Consider the following 18,147-nt stretch of genomic DNA (forward strand, 5'->3'; position numbering starts at 1 on the left):
CCTAGAAATTTTGTCTGAGATCATTTGACCTGTCACCATATATATATAATATATATATATATATATATATATATATATATATATATATATATATAAATATATATATATATATATATATATATATATATATATATATATCAGAGGCGTAGCGAGGGGTTTACACCATTTAGAGGGGTGACGCCAAGGCAAAAAATAGCAAAATATGTACATAAAAATGATAATTCCACTTAATTGAGTAATTAATTCGAGTGTTAAATAGTCTTTTAAGAGGTGCAAATCGAAAGTTTGAGGGGGGGGGGGTGCAAATCGAAAATTGAAAGTTTCTCCCCGGGAAGGGTCGCTACGCCTCTGGGGTTGACACCATTAAGTGCCGCACCGGGTGATACCCGACCTCGCTACGCCACTGATATATATATATATATATATATATATATATATATATATATATATATATATATATATATATATATATCAGGGGCACTTTCCAAGCTTAATTGCCCCTGATACCCCTACTCACATTAATACTAAATTCCCCCACCCCCACCCCCACCCTTTACTCAACTAGTCTCCAGTATCGCAGTGCTCCCATTGATTTCGTCGCTAGCCACAGCGTTGTTCTCTGTTCTCATATTGTAACATCTGTGTACGTTTTCTTGGAAAATGCATTGCTGGCCACATTGCTGGCCACGTTGAAGTATGTTACAGATTAGTGTTGTTCTCGTTTTATTTTTTACGCCAGCTGTGTAACAGACAGACCAACAAGTCATCGGGAAACCGACTAGTGAGTTAGTTACCTATATTATTTAGTTTGCATTTTACAGCTTTCTTCGCCTCACTTTCACTTTCTCTTATTCGAAGTATTGAGAAAGAGTATGTCTGTGTCTGTGAGTCTGTGTGTCTAAGTGTCGGTGTGTCTGTGTGCCATTGTGCTTGTGTGCCTGTGTGTGTATGTGTGTATGTCAGTGTGTCTGTGTCTATAATTGCGCTTGTGTGTCTATGTGTGTGCGTGTGTGTCTTTGTGTCTGTGTGTATATGTTTATGTTTATTTCTTACTGCCATCATTTCAATGGGTTTTTTTTATCTTCTACGTTTTTCTTACTAACGAAATGTGCTTAAAAGTGTTAGTACTGTGAGCGACGAAATGGACAAATAACATATAGGATAGTCCAGACACTAAGGGACGCAATTAAATTTTTCACATCCCAGATTACCATCCTTGGTGTAAAAAAAAAACAACCCATTAAAACCTCCCTAAAGTTCTTATTCCGTTATAAACGAATCCCCACCTACTTTCCCCTCCCCCCCCCCCCCCCCACCCCCTTTCAGAAACACAGGCACGCCAAACCCCAGCTTCACCCACTTCCTTTAAATAAAACTTTTCCTTCCCATTGTTTTTCTTTTTCTACAACTTGAACTGCTATAGAAAAATTGCGTGGGGGTTAAACTGATAGTTTGCCCCGTGTGCGGAATACGTCGCGACGTCTCTAATCGTACTGTTAGGAGTAAATTTAGGGTAGTCACATTCGCTTAATTGTAATTGTATGTCAAAATAATAGAAAGATGCTGTAATTACGCCCAAACTTTAATTTTGGTTTACCACCCAAGTATAAGCAGAGGGGAGGCACATGGGAGACAACCCAGTCTACACACTATGGGAACATTCGTTGTCCTGTGTCTTTTCTGTTAATTTGTTAGGTGTTTATTTCTGAATGTAACAAGTGTCAAATACCTACACGGCATTCTCAAAAACAACTGCTTTTTCTTTGTTTTTTACAAGCTTTTAATCAACTTGCTTCCTCGATCTTTCTTGTCAAAGTTGCCGAGCGAAATTTTGAACACTTCTAACTGACCGTTTCGTTTCAAACTTGGCTTATGTGTTGAGAATTAATGACAATGCAATTGGATATCAAATTTAACTTAATTGGATGACTAAATATTTTTTTATGAATTAATTACAATTTTCTGAAATGTGTAGGGTGGCCTACTACTATTCCGCACTATTATACTCGCATTATCAATAGCTTTTAGTCATGAAACTCCATTGTATTAAAAATTCAGAAGTAGGCTACGCCTACTGAAAAACACATGCACTAAAAAGGAGAAAATAATTGATTTTCTTTAGAAACACTACTATTCAAATAACTGGAAAGAAAAGCGTGGGTTATATCCCAAACATTAGTAACGGTATCAAATTGATTATATAGTGACCCACGCTTTTCTCGTTAAAGTTATTTAGATGTGTATTATTATATACGAGCCGACCCGCGGCGTATCACACGCCGCTATTTAGTTTTATTTTCTACTTTTCACTAATTCATAATTTGTGAATTCGACAGTACCAATGCTGTCACTGAAAATATTTGCTTTAAAACATTAAGTCTGGCGCAATATTTTAAATGGGTTGCATATTTTATATTGTTAGACATGTGACCTTATTTTCTAGCACTCAGTTTTTAGCGCAATTTCCATACTGGGGGATTGCGATTATTAACTCGTCATTTCCGGATGGATGGATGGATGGATGGATGGATGGATGGATGGATGGATGGATGGATGGATGGATGGATGGATGGATGGATGGATGGATGGATGGATGGATGGATGGATGGATGGATGGATGGATGGATGGATGGATGGATGGATGGATGGATGGATGGATGGATGGATGGATGGATGGATGGATGGATGGATGGATGGATGGATGGGTGGGTGGGTGGGTGGGTGGGTGGGTGGGTGGTTGGGTGGATGGATGGATGGATGGATGGATGGATGGATGGATGGATGGATGGATGGATGGATGGATGGATGGATGGATGGATGGATGGATGGATGGATGGATGGATGGATGGATGGATGGATGGATGGATGGATGGATGGATGGATGGATGGATGGATGGATGGATGGATGGATGGATGGATGGATGGATGGATGGATGGATGGATGGATGGATGGATGGATGGATGGATGGATGGATGGATGGATGGATGGATGGATGGATGGATGGATGGATGGATGGATGGATGGATGGATGGATGGATGGATGGATGGATGGATGGATGGATGGATGGATGGATGGATGTGTGTCCGCAGCTTTAAGTCGTATCTCCTCCTCAACGAAGCAATATCGAGGACTAGTTCCAAAAGCAAATATGTTAAACAAGTTCCGAGGATGAACATAGGCCAAAACAATTCCCGGAATTACTTCCTGGATTTCCCGGAAAAGCCAAAAAACCTCGAAAAAATGCAGTTTTTGGCCTATATTTCGGCAACCAGACCACTTAGCGTCTTGAAACATTTACCAATCGATTTCTGACATAATTTAGAACAATATTGCCGAAGAAAGTTTTCAAAAATATCCTTTCGTTCGGTCACAAAAAGTTAATTTCTTCTAATTTGTATCGGCTAAGATTACTAAGAATATACAAATATTTCTAGAAGAAGCGAAGCGGTGAAGTTCCAAACCAAGCACACCGGCTGAGGCAGTCGCTAGTGAGAGGTAACGTCTACTTGTAACACGCTGCCATTGGCCAGACTCGCGCAGATCTCGCGAGGGGGCGATGACTAGCTCTGCTTGTCTGTGCAAACATCTACGGGTGATTCGTTTGGTCACAAAAAATTAGTTAAGGAAATTGCGCTTAAATTGTCACTAGACTTTTTATTAACTTGTTTAATGTAAACAATGCCAGTGCTGTATTTTTGGATCATACTTGTCGGGGCATGGGTTTGCCCACATTGCCGCCCATCACGCCCCAGAACGTGCTATCTGAAAGCATTGAGTGGAGGTTAATTACTCTCCGTAATAGAGTACCAATTCAGTTATATGAATGAAATTTCATTTCACCAAGCCTACGTAGCTAGTCGATTACCTATCGTGGATTTTTTTGGTTTACCATACAATAATACTATTGGTCAATTGTAGAATTTCTTCCTCGGCATTAATTCCCACGTTTTCTTTAACTTGCTTTCTCTGTTTGTTTGTCTTTCCAATCAAATCTTGCGATCGAAATTTCTGGCACTTCCCAGTTAGCTAGCGCGCTGAAATTTTCAGGAAAGCTTTCTTTTGGATGACCATTGAATATTCAATTGTTATTATTACTAAATTGATCAATGGAAACATTTTATTGAGCATTTTAGACCGCTATATAATCTATATATATAATTATCCTCTGCTAGCCATTAGAAAAAAAACCAGCGACGCGTACCTCGCGCGCAGTGAAGCGAACGATCACATGTCGCCACAGGCTTAGGGGCAGAGAATTTAGCTTGAACCGAGTTTAAACTTACAGGAGGTAGGCCAGTTTGGGGGAGACGATATGGTCGAGTGGTTGGGCACACGATTGCTATCCCACTCGACACGGGTTCAAATCTATGTGTTCTAGTCAGTAACGTATTCAAACAACGTGTTTTTTACGAGTTGTCTTTTTACGAGTTGTCTTTTTACGAGTTGTCTTTTTACGAGTTGTCTTCGTTTACCCAAAAAAAGTGAAAAGATAAAATCGATAGCAAGATTTTAATGCAAACAAACAGACAAAGACTAAAAAGTAGAAAATAATAATCATTAAAAAAGTTTTAAAAAACCCACGTTTTCTGATTGAACTAAAAAGTAGAAAATAAATGCTATAGGCCCTACATCACAATAATGCAAGCGATCACTCTACTATAAGCGAGCAAAAACGTGGGGCGCCGTGATTTTCTTACAGTTTCTAATACTGTTGACTCTCTACAAGCTCCCTAATAAAAGTCAATAGTATTATCTAATCAATAGTAATATAACTTTTACTTCGGCGACCCACGTTTTTGATCGCTTATAGTAGAGTGATCGCTTGCATTATTGTGATGTAGGGCCTATAGCATTTATTTTCTACTTTTTAGTTCAATCAGAAAACGTGGGTTTTTTAAAACTTTTTTAATGATTATTATTTTACGTTTATGCCCATATTCGGTGCTTGGTGGCCCTTTTTTTTTTTTACTTTCTAGAAAACAGTGTTTAACACACTTATATTTAGAACAAAGGAAAAGTTCTCTACATCAGCGTGTACACACGTGTTTGGCTCAGAGTTGGGTGTATAATGTATATAGTGCCTCGTAATAAAATGCGTAATACACGCTCGAAAATAGCCGCTGTACGAGTAATATTGTAAAAATTTGATGAAGGTACCTTGTATCACTTCGCAATTAAAAAATAAACGTTGGATTTAGATGTCCGAAATAATAGTGTTGCTATCGATTCCAATTCAGAAATAAGACAAATTGCGGGCAAAAATTATTTTTTGTCGAAAACATCGGTAATATCTATCCTTAAAATAAAAAATTAGAGAACCAAAAAAGCCAACACCATAATTTTTCTCGTAGTATACAATAAAAATGTCTACTTTACCAAATAAAAATAATAAAAATTTAGCAAATACCTACTTCCTAAGGACGACAATCGCCTCCTCACCAGTCTTCCACCCTTTGTCGTTCCTTGTGAAAAGAATTAATTCTATCGATCCACCGGGCAAAGTACACCCAACTGTCACACTACACGCAAACAAATAGTTCCCAAAAAGACAATAACCACGAATCAAAACAGAACAATACTAAGAACCATTATTTTTAAAGGACACTAGTAATTATTTTCAAAAATTAATATACATAACAACAAACAATAGTCCTATCCCATGTCTTGACAAACATTAGTTCCTTATTTATGACCTAGCTCAAGTCCTATTAACTAGTGTTTCTTCCAGACTTTTTTCTCCGGGGGTGCATTTGACATTTTCGGGGGGAAGGACAACAATTTCCGGGGGGCGGACACAGTCAAAAATATATATTTTCTATATAAATTCCATTTCGTTCGGGGGGGTAGACTTTCTTCGGGGGGGGGGGGGGGGGGGCGGTGCCCCCTTCCCCCCGAAGAGATGCCTGGAAGAAACTCTGCTGTTAACTAAATGAATTAGCATATGTCCTAACTCTTGTCCCGAGACATTACCTAGCACTACTTCTAACACTAATCATAAAACTTGTCCTTACTTTTACTCTACCACATGTTTTAGCACATTTTAATTCCTTGGTTATGTTCCCGCACATGTCCTTAATCGTGTCCTACACATCCCCTCACACCTATGTCATAATACATGTCCTCACACACCTGCTCACTCATGTCCTCGCACATGTCCTATTACGATTACATAACGCTTCCGCATGAGTGTATTCTGACAAAGAACTGAGACTAATTCCTCATTAAGCAGAGAGCAATTAACATTGAAGTTGACAGTTTTTGATGTATTGAGCAACATGTACTTGTCGTATTCAACCTTTCCGTAGTACACGGTAAACTTGAGGTTAACCCCAATCCTTTTACTTCACCCATCTTTCTGCCAACAGTCTGCTTCCTTCCTATTCAATTTTAATATTGGTTTTCGACTGTCCATTAACCTATTATTTAAATCTGATTAACCTTCCTATTTGTACCAATGAATGCAAAATGTGGGACAATTGAGAACTTCCTAGTTCATTTTTTATTTATTTTGTGAGTACTCGGCTTTATTTAAAACGTACTATATCTGTTTAGAGCCCTTACTGCCGCAGGATATTGGTGTTTCTGAAAAAAAGATGACATTTAAAACCCCCCATCCAATCTGCATATGAAAAGATGGTGAGATCAGCACTACGCCCAGCCATCTTTTACTTTCCCCAACGTAAGTCAGGTACCTATTAGAGCTGAGTGAACACAGGGATGTCCTACTGTCACAAATCCAAAACAAGATTCAAATTTGAGAACAAAGCGCTCTGCCATTCGACTATTACATTTCTCTTTTTCCCATTTAACTAAATATTTATCAAGCGTAGAAAAGTATTTTATTTGTTTTCTTTATGTCGCCGGATTATACGACAGATTGTTTTTAAGACGTTTCATAATTTTAAAAAAAGTTTTTTTTACTACGTCAGACTGTTAAAAATGCTAAAGTACAAGGTTCAAGTGTTGGAAAATAAAGATATTTTGTTTTCAAAAAGTTACACTTTTTAGCCTGTTTGTGTGTGTGTGTGTATGTGTGTGTGTTCATGCGCGCGTGTGTGTGTGTTCGTGCGTGTGTGTGTATTCGTGCGTGTGCGCGTGTGTGTTCATGAGCACGTGTGTGCGTGTGTGTTCGTGCGCGTGTGCGTGTGTGTGCGCATGCGTGTGTTTGCATCTGTATGCTTGTGCTTGTCGCAGAATTTAATGGGAAGGAGGCGAGAAGGAAGAGGAGGGGAGTTCGCCTCGCTGTGCTTGTCCTATATACCAGCCATCTATTGTTATACAGTCACGAAGCCACTTATTACATAAAAACGAGAATACAATGGGTGCAATAATACAATGAGTGCACCTAGGCCTAAGCTACGGCTGCAGCACAGCAGAAAGCTCAACCTTAACAACCTGATTTTACTTCCTGTAAAACCAACAGATGTGCCCAAACCGTGAGGAAAAGACTCGCTCATCCATACCCCGTCTCCTCTCTCTGTCACACTTCCCCACCCCACGCACCAAGAATTAAAACCTTAAAAAAAACTTTGTCTATTTCAACCAAATGTTATAGTCACAGTTTACACAACTTCCACATCAAATTGAGACAACCGTGACATTTTTAGTGACTCTTTATGTCCCCATTCACCATATTTGAATAACTCTATAATGTGAGCTGTGGTGTTTTTGTGTTCACCTGGTTTGAATAAATGAGTTTCTTGACAAATTTTATTAAAATTTAACAACGCTATTTTAAAAGAAATTTGAAATATTGAGTTATTCCATTTGTGACAAAGTAAACATTTTCCCGAAGAGATGCCTGGAAGAAACTCTGGAAGTAAGAGCTAAGTCAAGATGAATAATTTTAGAACCGAATTTTACAGTAGGAAGATGCTATTAATTACGTGAGAACAATAACTTTAGTACCTTCTTTTAAAGTTAAAGTAGGAATATGTTATTAATTACATGAAAAAATAATTTTAGAACCCTCTTTTAAAGTAGGGATATGTCGTTAATTACGTGTGAACAATAATTTTAGAACCCTCTTTCAAAAGAGGAAGATGCTGTAATTTTCCCCCTAACGTTAATTATGGTTTTCCAACCTAATATAAGCAGAGGGGCGGTATGGGAGACAACCCAGCCTACAGCCTGTGGGAACTGTGTCTCATCTGTGAATTGTTCAATGTTTATTTCTGGATAGAACAAGTGTCAAATACCTACACGGCATTCTCATTATCAGTTGCTTTTATTTAGTTTTCGTTTGGTTTTGTTATTTTTAAGTAAAAGGTAAATCGAAATTATTGAAGAAGTATAGTTTATCTTTTACTATTGTTAATTTGTGTTAATGTGTTGTACCGTGGCTTTTAAAAACGTTAATAAGCATAAGCAGTTCAGTTCAGATGTTACCAGTTGCTTTTATTTAGTTTGGTTTGATTTGTTACTTTTAAATAAAAGGTAAATCGAAAAAAAATACATTTTAAAATGAAGTAGAGTTTATCTTTTACCATTGTCATTTTTTTACCACGGCTTTTAATTACATTAACGGGGGTAAGCTTCAGAAAAAAAAAACGTCTCAACTGATAAGCTTTACTTATTTATGTGTGTGTGTATCTAAGCTATGATATTTGCAACAGGGACTCTTCAGAAAGTATGACTTTAGTAACTTTATTCGAGGTGGGGGGGGGGGGGACTTAAGAAGAGAAACCTTGAAGCTACGGCAGGATTTAGTAATGTGGATTCAAAAAAGTTTACAGTAATTGCGAAACGTCTGAAACAACAAAAACACGGTTAAAATTATTTTTATGAGTAGCGACATGCAAAAAAAAAAAAAAAAAAAAAAAAAAAATGCAAATTGTCATTTTTTTTTTGGTGTCATTTTTTTTTCCAGAAAACATGAAGAGTCACGTGATTTTGAATCTGTGTGTGTTGGTGTGCTGTCTCGTCTACGCCTTGGCGGACATGTCGGCGGCATGGTCAAAAGCGTCAAGCATGTGTCACTCTACCCCCATCGCATGCATTGCGCTAGCCGAAAGTGCTTCTATGCCGACATCGGACGCTGAGTGGTGCACCTTGATGAGGATGACGAAAGATGGCGTCACCGGTTACCAGTGTGGGGTGTCCATTGGGTTTTGTACAGACCAGGAGTTCATTGAACTCGAGAAGGCCGCATGTGGAGGGACAACAAAATCTCCGAGACAATCAAGCAATGCTAAAACAATATTTTATAATAAAATCGCAACCATCAACCCCAATTGTCAGGTTAAATTATTGCAATGTATCGCTAACAACGTCGTGAGCACTGTTTTCAAACAACAGGAACAATACTGTAAGCTTGTCAACAGCAGATATATGGTAGAATGTATGGGGCTAGACTGTATCAGAGGTCTCAACCAGACAGCCTGTGCCTCGCATGAATCGCAACCTTTTTCAGACGCCATCGTGGGTACAGCACATACTTGTCAAGACGCGCTACAAAAATGTGCTCATCGAAACCTAGCCACAGCCCTGATCCGTGCTGGGAAGTACTGCGATGCTATGAATTACTCTCAAGATGGTATCAATATTGCGGATTGCTTAAAAGGAAACCAATGCACTGTGACTGAGGTGGATAAGTTGAGAACCGCGGCCTGTAGTAATAGTGGCAGTGTTAGTGGTTCTAACATCATTAGTTCTCTTCTTGTCTTTATCTTTGCTGTTTTGTCTCAAGTGTAGAAAATCAACGGAGTTTTTTTTGTTTTTCAATGTATTATTACACAGCTGCATGAGACACCACCCTTCACTCTCTAAGTTTGCACATTATATTATAAATATAAGCTATATTGTATACAATATGAATAGATCTAGAACATAATTGATTGAACGTGATTCTTACATTGTATGAAACACGACTTCCCATAGATTTATATATAGGAAATCGTACTATTCGTTCCGAGATCGAATTTTCTAACATACGCGAAACAAAAACTGCAAAGCATGTTGGCCTAGTTAAATAACCCTACATATATATATATATATATATATATATATATATATATATATATATATATATATATATATATATATATATATATATATATATATATATATATATAAATATATATATAAATATATATATAAATATATATATATATATATATATATATATATATATATATATATATATATAATTCTCTTCTGGGAGACGATAGAAAACAAGCTGTAAACGCGCTCCCTACCACCCCCACCCCTACAGGGTCTTAGTGAGCTGTGTTCACTCTAAATGTTTACAAGCAGAGCCGGGTTTAGTGACGACTATTAGGGGCAGATAATTTAGTTTGAAACGATTTTAAACGTATGCAGGGCGGAGGGAGTTGGGGGGAGTGGGGAAGGAAGGGGGGGGGGGGGTTATGGTCCTTAACGTGCTACTTATACAGTTTTAAAGAAATATTTTCAGTGGCAGCGTTGGTACCGTCGAATTCACAAATTATGAATTACTGAAAAGTAGAAAAACAACAACTAAATAGCGGCGTATGTTATGCCGCGGGCCGGCTCGTACAATATATTTAAACAGAACTACAAACACAACTGACAAACGCTATTATAAACAACGATTCGCCTGTAGTTTTTGTTCTCTTTAAGGATTTAAGGGTGCAATAACTATAACAATAATGGAACATCGTAGGCCTGTTCTAACTGAATTATAAATACAAACTGAGTACAAAATGCACATATGTGATGCATTTTGTTTACAATGGCAGTAAAGTAAAAAATAAGAGTTATTTTCTTGACCTGGCGGTCAGTCTGGCAGATGAAGTAGAGTATATCTGTTTCTATGACTCGGCCTAGTGTGGGCATATATATAGCCAATAATTTTCCCTACATTGTCAGCGCATTATAGAGCTCACGACTGCTACCTCGAAAGTGTTGAGTTTGATTCCATCTGACCTGAAGTGAGCCCAGCTCTAATGGGTACCTAGCTCAAAGTTATAGACAATATTATGATGGAAGTTGGGGGGAGTTAGGTTAAGAAAAACAACAGAAACAGTAACTTTGCCTACGACACTGATGATATAAAAGATCAAGAACAACAATCACTGAAGTTGAATAACTTCATTTTTGTCTCCGCCGCTGGTTATCAATGGGGCGGCTTCTCGAATATTATCTAGCATATATTTATATATATATAAATCCATATACTTATTACGAATTTAACCTTAAAATGCTGTTATAATTAAATACTAAATGATTTACTAATACTAATGCCTTAATCCTCAAAATAAACTTCTACTTCTACAAACTTGTTATCGTTATTTTTTGTGCTTGTGCATTGCATTTTTTTTTAATAATGTCGCAGTCAAGGATGTTATTAAATCTCAGTAGAAGTTTTAACCGGTCCATATGTCAACTGGTTCATCGCTCAACCAGTCAAACACTAAACCGGTCCAATCACTCTACCAACTATAATCATGTCAGAAACGACAAACACAAAAATAACTTCCCCCAAAATTTTATTTCTTCAACTTGACATGCGGTGAGACTTCAGTGACATCAATGACATCGTCATCTTCCATGTCCAGCTTGCTGGGTGTGTCCATGGGGTCAATGACGTCACCGTCAAAACAAAACGACAGGGCGCTGGACTTGACGTTCATCATTGCAGCATATTTTTCTATCACTTCTTTTAATGGTCGTCGCTGGAGACATACACAAAATTTTATTTTGAAAGAATGAAAGCATCATTTGAAATTAAAAGTAATTTTATTCTGCCGTTAATAAATTAATCACTTCTTTTAAAGGTTGTGATTATACACAAAATTTCATTTTAAAAGAATAAAAGCGTCATCCGAAATTAGAAGTAATTTTATTTTGCTATTAATAAAATAATTAAGTAACAACAAATTGTTATTTTTATTTAGTTTTATTAGATAGGCATAATGATCAAATAATCAACATTTACAAATATTTGATTAAGATTTCTTCACTGATAATTTTAAAATAATTTCTTACAACTACAGAAACAAAACAAAAAAGAAAGCATGCTATTACTATTACTTAAATTGTGTTTATTTTTTTTGCAGATATCACTGAACAAAGTAGTACCTACCCAAATAGACCCTCATTTAAACTGTTTTTTTTTAATTTACCCTACTTTGAATATGTGTAGTCTAATGACAACAACTTTTTGTTTTGGTTTACTTACCTCTCTTATACCTTAAAAAGACCATATAAACCAACAAACCTATTATTCTATTCTATTTTTACCTTTTTTTCTCTACAAACCTGCATGTTATCTGCAGGATAACAGATGGTCTAGTGTCTGATAACTTATGGACTTACTTTTGAAACAATTTACTTGTCTATATCACATTTATTCTATTTTTTATTTTATTTTGAACAGTAAATTTCTAGTCAGGATATGACTTATTTATTTATTTGAAACAAACTTACCTGTTTGGATCATACACTTACTATGTTATTTATTTATTGAAAACAAAATTACCTTTCAAGATCATACACCTAGTTATTTATTTGAAACAAAATTACCTGTTTGGATCATACACTTACTATGTTATTTATTTATTGAAAACAAAATTACCTTTCAAGATCATACACTTAGTTATTTATTTGAAACAAAATTACCTGTCTGGATCAAACACTTAATATGTTATTTATTTATTGAAAACAAAATTACCTTTCAAGATCATACACTTAGTTATTTATTTGAAACAAAATTACCTGCCTGGATCATACACTTACTCTGTTATTTATTTATTTAAAATAAAAAATTACCTGACTGGCTAAGATGACTGTTCTGGATTTTGTGTTCTTACACTGGAGGACTAAATTGATCGAGTCTGTCTCATCTTCAAGCTGCGAGTTGATACAGTGACATTCTGTGGATGTACAGTAGAGACCTAGCTATACAATGGTTCAGATTGAAAGTAAACCCCAGTACCGTAAAACATATGTGGATGTACAGTGGAGACCTAGCTAGCCTAATACAATGGTACAGATTGAAAGTAAACCTCAGTACCATAAAACATATGTGGATGTACAGTGGAGACCTAGCTAGCCTAATACAATGGTACAGATTGATAGTACCAAAAAACATCTGTGAATGAACGCCTAACTCAATGACAACAGACCCAGGAGAGCTCCATAATCCCAATTCTAACCGGCAGTTAAAAACACTGACAAAGTTTGTCTGCTACAGACAACTTGACCAATCAAGGATAAACACAGTTGAAGATAGTAGAGTTGAAAACTGACAAGTTGAGTGACCAAGGCCTAAACACTATTCTGACCTGTTAGTATATCTGCCACTGAAAAAGTGACTGAACCAGGCCTAAACAAAATTCTCACTAAAAAACAAAAATCACTGACCTAGTATATCTGCCACTGAAAAAGTGTCTAACCAAAGCCTAAACACAGTTCTAACTAGAGGGTAAAAACACTAACCTAGTATATCTGCCACTGAAAAAGTGTCTAACCAAAGCCTAAACACAGTTCTAACTAGAGGGTAAAAACACTGACCTAGTATATCTGCCACTGACAAGTTGACTGACCGAGGCGTCTCTGACAGCTGCAAGCCTTTCTCATGCAGGTACAGCACCAAATTGTTCGCGTCCTCCCCTATCAAAGCACTCAACTTGCTAGTCAGACCATGGAACTTTTCTGTCTGGATGGTGAAAAAATAATTTCTTCAATTTGCATGGATAAAAAAAAGTAAAGTTCAGTTTTTGAACATGACAGGCTATAGGGCAAGTGAAGTAGAGTTTACCTGTTTCTGTGACCATCGTCATTTGAAGGGATAGTGTGGTCAGCACTATGCTTAGCCACCTTTACATTCCCTAACATGCATGGATGGTTTTAACTAACAACCTAGGGGATTGCATGTTCATATAGCACAGAAGAAACTTACTAGTTCAAACACATGTTTGTTCCTTGAGTTTGTCCACCGAACTCAAGTCAGTTGCAAAGTATTAAACAACTCCAGATGCACGGAGATGAAAGATACAGATAAGCTCTTCTTCACCTACTCTATGTAATGAGCAGTGAACTCCAACTGACCATTAGGTCAAAAACAGGAACTTACTTATATACTAAAAGCTATTAAAACATATGCCGAGGTCACACAAACAAGTGAACTCTACTTCACTTGCCCTATAGACCGTTAGGTTTGAAGAGGGAACTTTATTAAAACAGAATAATGTTCACATTTAATCATAAATTATTTTAAATATTTAAACACCATATTAATTACAAATCCAAAGGCACTCCCTTGAATGCTATGCCCAGGTTTTTAAAAAAACCCAGTAAAGTTCTCTTTTCAGACCTGACAGTCAATAGGGCAAATGAGGTAGAGTTAATTTGTTTCTTTGACCACTGCATATAAAGGGTTACTACAATACCCAGCAGCTTTTTACTTTTCATAAAAATTAGGCAGGGGCCCAACTGAGCTCTGGTGTAGATGCGAGTACAAGATCAGAACTTCATTTCAAATTAGCGGGACAAGCACCCTACAACATGGCCGCTTTATCCAAGGACAGCTGACCAGACACACCACATTACTGGAAAAGAATCCCTCCCTCCCTCCCTCCACATGTCTCGAGCCATACCCCTGGGTGAGCAAACCACAAAGTGACGCAACATTTATTTTACTTACCATTTTCATTTGTATTCTATAAACAGTGGAGAGGTAGCGCACTTTAACTGCCATATCTGTATTTGTTTCTTCATACACTAAAATGACATCACTATCCCTTTTCTTCTTTGGCGTGTTAGGGGACAGCCCAAGCTTTTTATTAGCCTTATCCAGCACCCTGCAAAATTAATTTTTCATTGGACAAACAGCAAAGTTAGACAAAGTCTTTGAGTAATTTATTTTAACACCTGTAGCAGAGATTAAAACAAAACTTACTGCAGGGCCCCTGTTAATTTTTTGTTCAGCCGTTTGCTCTTTTTTTGTTGGATACTAGGGGGAGGTGTAGGAGACCGGACTTCTATGGATTCATCCATCGATTTCATTAATGAATCGTCACTCACATCTATGTTTAATGCTTTACTAAAAAAATATTTTAAAAAAAACACATTAAAAATGCTTATAGCTAGAATTAGATAGAATTGTAATTTTAAAAAATACAATATATAAATATTTAGTTATAAATTATTCTTGTAGATGATAGCATAAAACTACCAACTTTTCTAACAATTCAAATTAATCATGAACTAAACAACAATTGATCACTTGCCATTCTGGAACTGTATGAATCTCATCATCATCTTCATTTAATAACTGTTCTTTAGTCTTTGCTTTCCGGCTAACTTCACGACCTAAAAAAGATTAAAGATAATTTTATTCAAAACATTTTGTAAAATTCAGTTACTCTTACCTTTTTAAATTAAATGCCAAGTTTCAGTATCCTAAAGAAAGTTAAACTAAACATACCAGATCTGCTAAAAATATGTAACAGCGAATCTTCTTACTATATTGCACTGCATTAAAGTGGTTCTTTAAATTAGGAATAAGACCTTGTTACTAACAAAAAGACTATAAAATATGTACGTTATGAACTTGTTCAAATGATGTTTATAGAGTTCTGTTTTAAGTATCAAAAGTATAAGTTTCAATGTCACTCCTTAAATAAATTTTGAAAGACATTACTTAAAATTTTTTTAAAAAGTAGCTTTACTCAAAGCAAGATGCCAACCTAAGTTTTGATAAGTTGAGATAGAGTAGGCGGGATCTATATCAAAATAAAATATAGTTGGCCTAATGTGTTGCAGATGAAGCACAGCAAATACCATGTGATACTCCTTAACAGAGAAGTACTTAAACTAATAGATTTTAAAAACCACATTGGAGATTACACTCACTATTAACTGTGTTTACAGGCTCTTTACTTGACTCTATGCTTTTGCTGTCTTTAGCTATGGGCATGAAAATGTCTTCGAATCTCTGGGGGACTAGGGCCGAGTACACTGACACATTGTGTTTTGGCTTCTCTTCTGAATCGTGCAGTGTCACATTTTTTCTGGCCAATCCCCTGCAGGCTATTTTCCTCACTTTTTCTGGTGGGCTGGAAGGATCAACTTTTTCAGTGTTTACAGTCTCATTTTGAATGGGGCTATCTGATATTGAACAGTCTGAGGTTTCCAAACATGGCACATTTGTAACTTCATCTGAAGGAGAGGTTTCAGGAACTAATTTTTTCCTAGATGACCTCACTGTTGGTGCTCTGGATGAGGTAGAAGTTTTCTTTCTGCCCCTGCCTCGCCCCCGAGAAGCTGTTTTCTTTTGCCTTGGGCTAACAAATATAACCTCATCATCAGAATCATCTAGGTCAATCATCTCCATTATTAAACTTCTGAAGAAAAAAAGAAGACAAAGAGTGTGGCAATTAAAATATAGATTCAAATGTAAATATTTTAAAAAGAAATAAATGTCATGCATATAATTCAGAGGCGTCGTGAGGCGGGGGTGCCAACCGCACAGGGTAACATCAATTATGGCGGTGACACCATGTCGAAAAATTGCAAAATATATTGAAATGCATTTTGCCAGCTAGATTAAGGATTAGTTTGTTAATCATCCTGTATAAATAAATGACTACTATTAACTGTGCACACTTTAAAATTATCAACGGAGGGGGGAGGGAGTAGACGACTTCAAAAATAAGAGGAAAAAAAGGTTTTGTAGAGTATTTTGAATTTTTAATCAACAACCGGGAGGAGTGACACGATGAGGTGCAACACCGGAAGACACCTGACCTAGCGACGCCACTGATATATCTAATGAATTCAGGTCTAGGCCTACATGTTACATGGCTTGATAGGCCCCTAACAATAGATCTAGTAGTAGAGCTAGATTCTAGTCTAGTAGTAGATCTAGTAGAGTCTAGTGGTGACAACTTGTAAATTACAAGTTGTAATTTAAGTAGATCTAGATCTAGATCTTCTATAAGTCCATAACTATAAGTAATCCGTTCTAATTATTTGATTATTTTTAATATTTTATTACAAAATCTATTTTAGTTAGCCTTAGTAAAAAAAATAGTATCTACTAGATACTAGACTTCTAGATCTAGATAATCTTTAATCTAGATCTCTAGGTCTAGCTTGCTAGCTTTGGATGATTTTACAATTCTACGTTAGATATTCATCATATTAGTATTATTAGATCTCTTGTTCTAGATTAGGACTTATTACTTATTAGGTAGATATTATCATAATAAAAGTAGGCCTAATTAATACTAATATGATAATCATAATAGTTAGTATTACTTCTATCGTTTTAGGTATGTAAAATTGCCCGCAACTAGTAATGTGAAAAACAGGTGACTCCTTAAATTTTAATAATTATTTAATATTTAACATTTTGAGGAGGATTTATGTTTTGAAAAATACAAAAATGTTTCCTTGTTTCATTTCGGCCATTTTTGTACCTGTTTTTAAACAATTGAATTAAAACCTTTCAGTAATAAATGAAGACTAGCAATGTTTCCAACAGATGCAACCATGCTCATTTACTATAGCAGCTATCTTGTTTATTTATTTTTTTATCCCAAACTTATAGCGCGAGATTCAGGGGAAGCCACTCTAACTTACAGATGGCCGCTTTTTATATAGTAGTATAAGTATAATGTATAGTATAAGTATAGTAATAGGCCTAAGTATAGCAAATCCTGCTCGCAAACACTGCTGTTTAAAGTTAATTTCTTGCCTATATTCACATATTGATAGCCATTGATTTAGGTTTATTATTCATTTAATATTATCTAGGCCTATAGGCTAATATTTGACACAAATATATCACAATATACTTCTATTAAAGCCTTGACAATGAGGTAACTTTTTTGTACATTACTAGATCTAGATTTAGATCTAATCTAGCCACTGGCGATTTTACGGACCTAAAGTAAAACGATAGATTACCACTTCTTTTACTTTTAGTAATGTATGTAGTATGTAGGGCCTAACAAATAACAAACATTCAAATAAAAACAATTAGATTCTAGATTCTAGATCTAGATCTCTACTATTTACATAATAGATCTAGATTCTAGATCTAGATCTATATCTAATGATTCTAATCTAGATTCTAGATCTATTATCTTGGCGGGAGTTATTCACCTGGTGACACTGACTGACAGAACTGAGATAAAACACTGAACACTGAACAACA

At 36.2% G+C, this 18,147-nt stretch overlaps 2 protein-coding genes across 2 annotated transcripts; one reads left to right on the forward strand and one right to left on the reverse strand.

Annotated features, from left to right (window-relative positions):
- The first annotated feature begins 721 nt into the window (after positions 1-721).
- LOC131958280 (uncharacterized) lies at positions 722-9,978 on the forward strand. The gene is made up of 2 exons (XM_059323218.1): positions 722-785; positions 8,872-9,978. Exon 2 carries the CDS (start codon positions 8,877-8,879, stop codon positions 9,693-9,695), a length of 819 nt encoding a protein of 272 aa, XP_059179201.1. The 5' UTR covers positions 722-785; positions 8,872-8,876; the 3' UTR covers positions 9,696-9,978.
- Positions 9,979-11,453: 1,475 nt separating this feature from the next.
- Positions 11,454-18,138, reverse strand: LOC131958274 (NFATC2-interacting protein-like). The gene is made up of 8 exons (XM_059323207.1): positions 18,096-18,138; positions 15,840-16,330; positions 15,215-15,296; positions 14,884-15,027; positions 14,629-14,785; positions 13,497-13,641; positions 12,753-12,856; positions 11,454-11,656 (listed from the first exon to the last, which is right to left on the reverse strand). The coding sequence occupies exons 2-8, from the start codon at positions 16,318-16,320 to the stop codon at positions 11,471-11,473; spliced, it is 1,299 nt and encodes a 432-aa protein (XP_059179190.1). The 5' UTR covers positions 16,321-16,330; positions 18,096-18,138; the 3' UTR covers positions 11,454-11,470.
- Between the last annotated feature and the right edge of the window lie 9 nt (positions 18,139-18,147).

Source organism: Physella acuta, unplaced genomic scaffold (genome assembly GCF_028476545.2).
Source record: "Physella acuta isolate Inbredline_101_S28 unplaced genomic scaffold, ASM2847654v3 ptg001309l, whole genome shotgun sequence".
Taxonomy (NCBI): domain Eukaryota; kingdom Metazoa; phylum Mollusca; class Gastropoda; family Physidae; genus Physella; species Physella acuta.

Bases quoted from the DNA above. Each gene is read 5' to 3' on its own strand.
- LOC131958280 (XM_059323218.1), top strand. From the start codon at position 8,877: ATGAAGAGTCACGTGATTTTGAATCTGTGTGTGTTGGTGTGCTGTCTC.
- LOC131958274 (XM_059323207.1), bottom strand. From the start codon at position 16,320: ATGGAGATGATTGACCTAGATGATTCTGATGATGAGGTTATATTTGTT. The intron at 13,642-14,628 runs GTAAGTAAAATA...TTCACCATCCAG, and splicing joins ATAGAATACAAATGAAAATG to ACAGAAAAGTTCCATGGTCT. The intron at 12,857-13,496 runs GTCAGTGTTTTT...GTACATCCACAG, and splicing joins GTCAGTGGCAGATATACTAG to AATGTCACTGTATCAACTCG.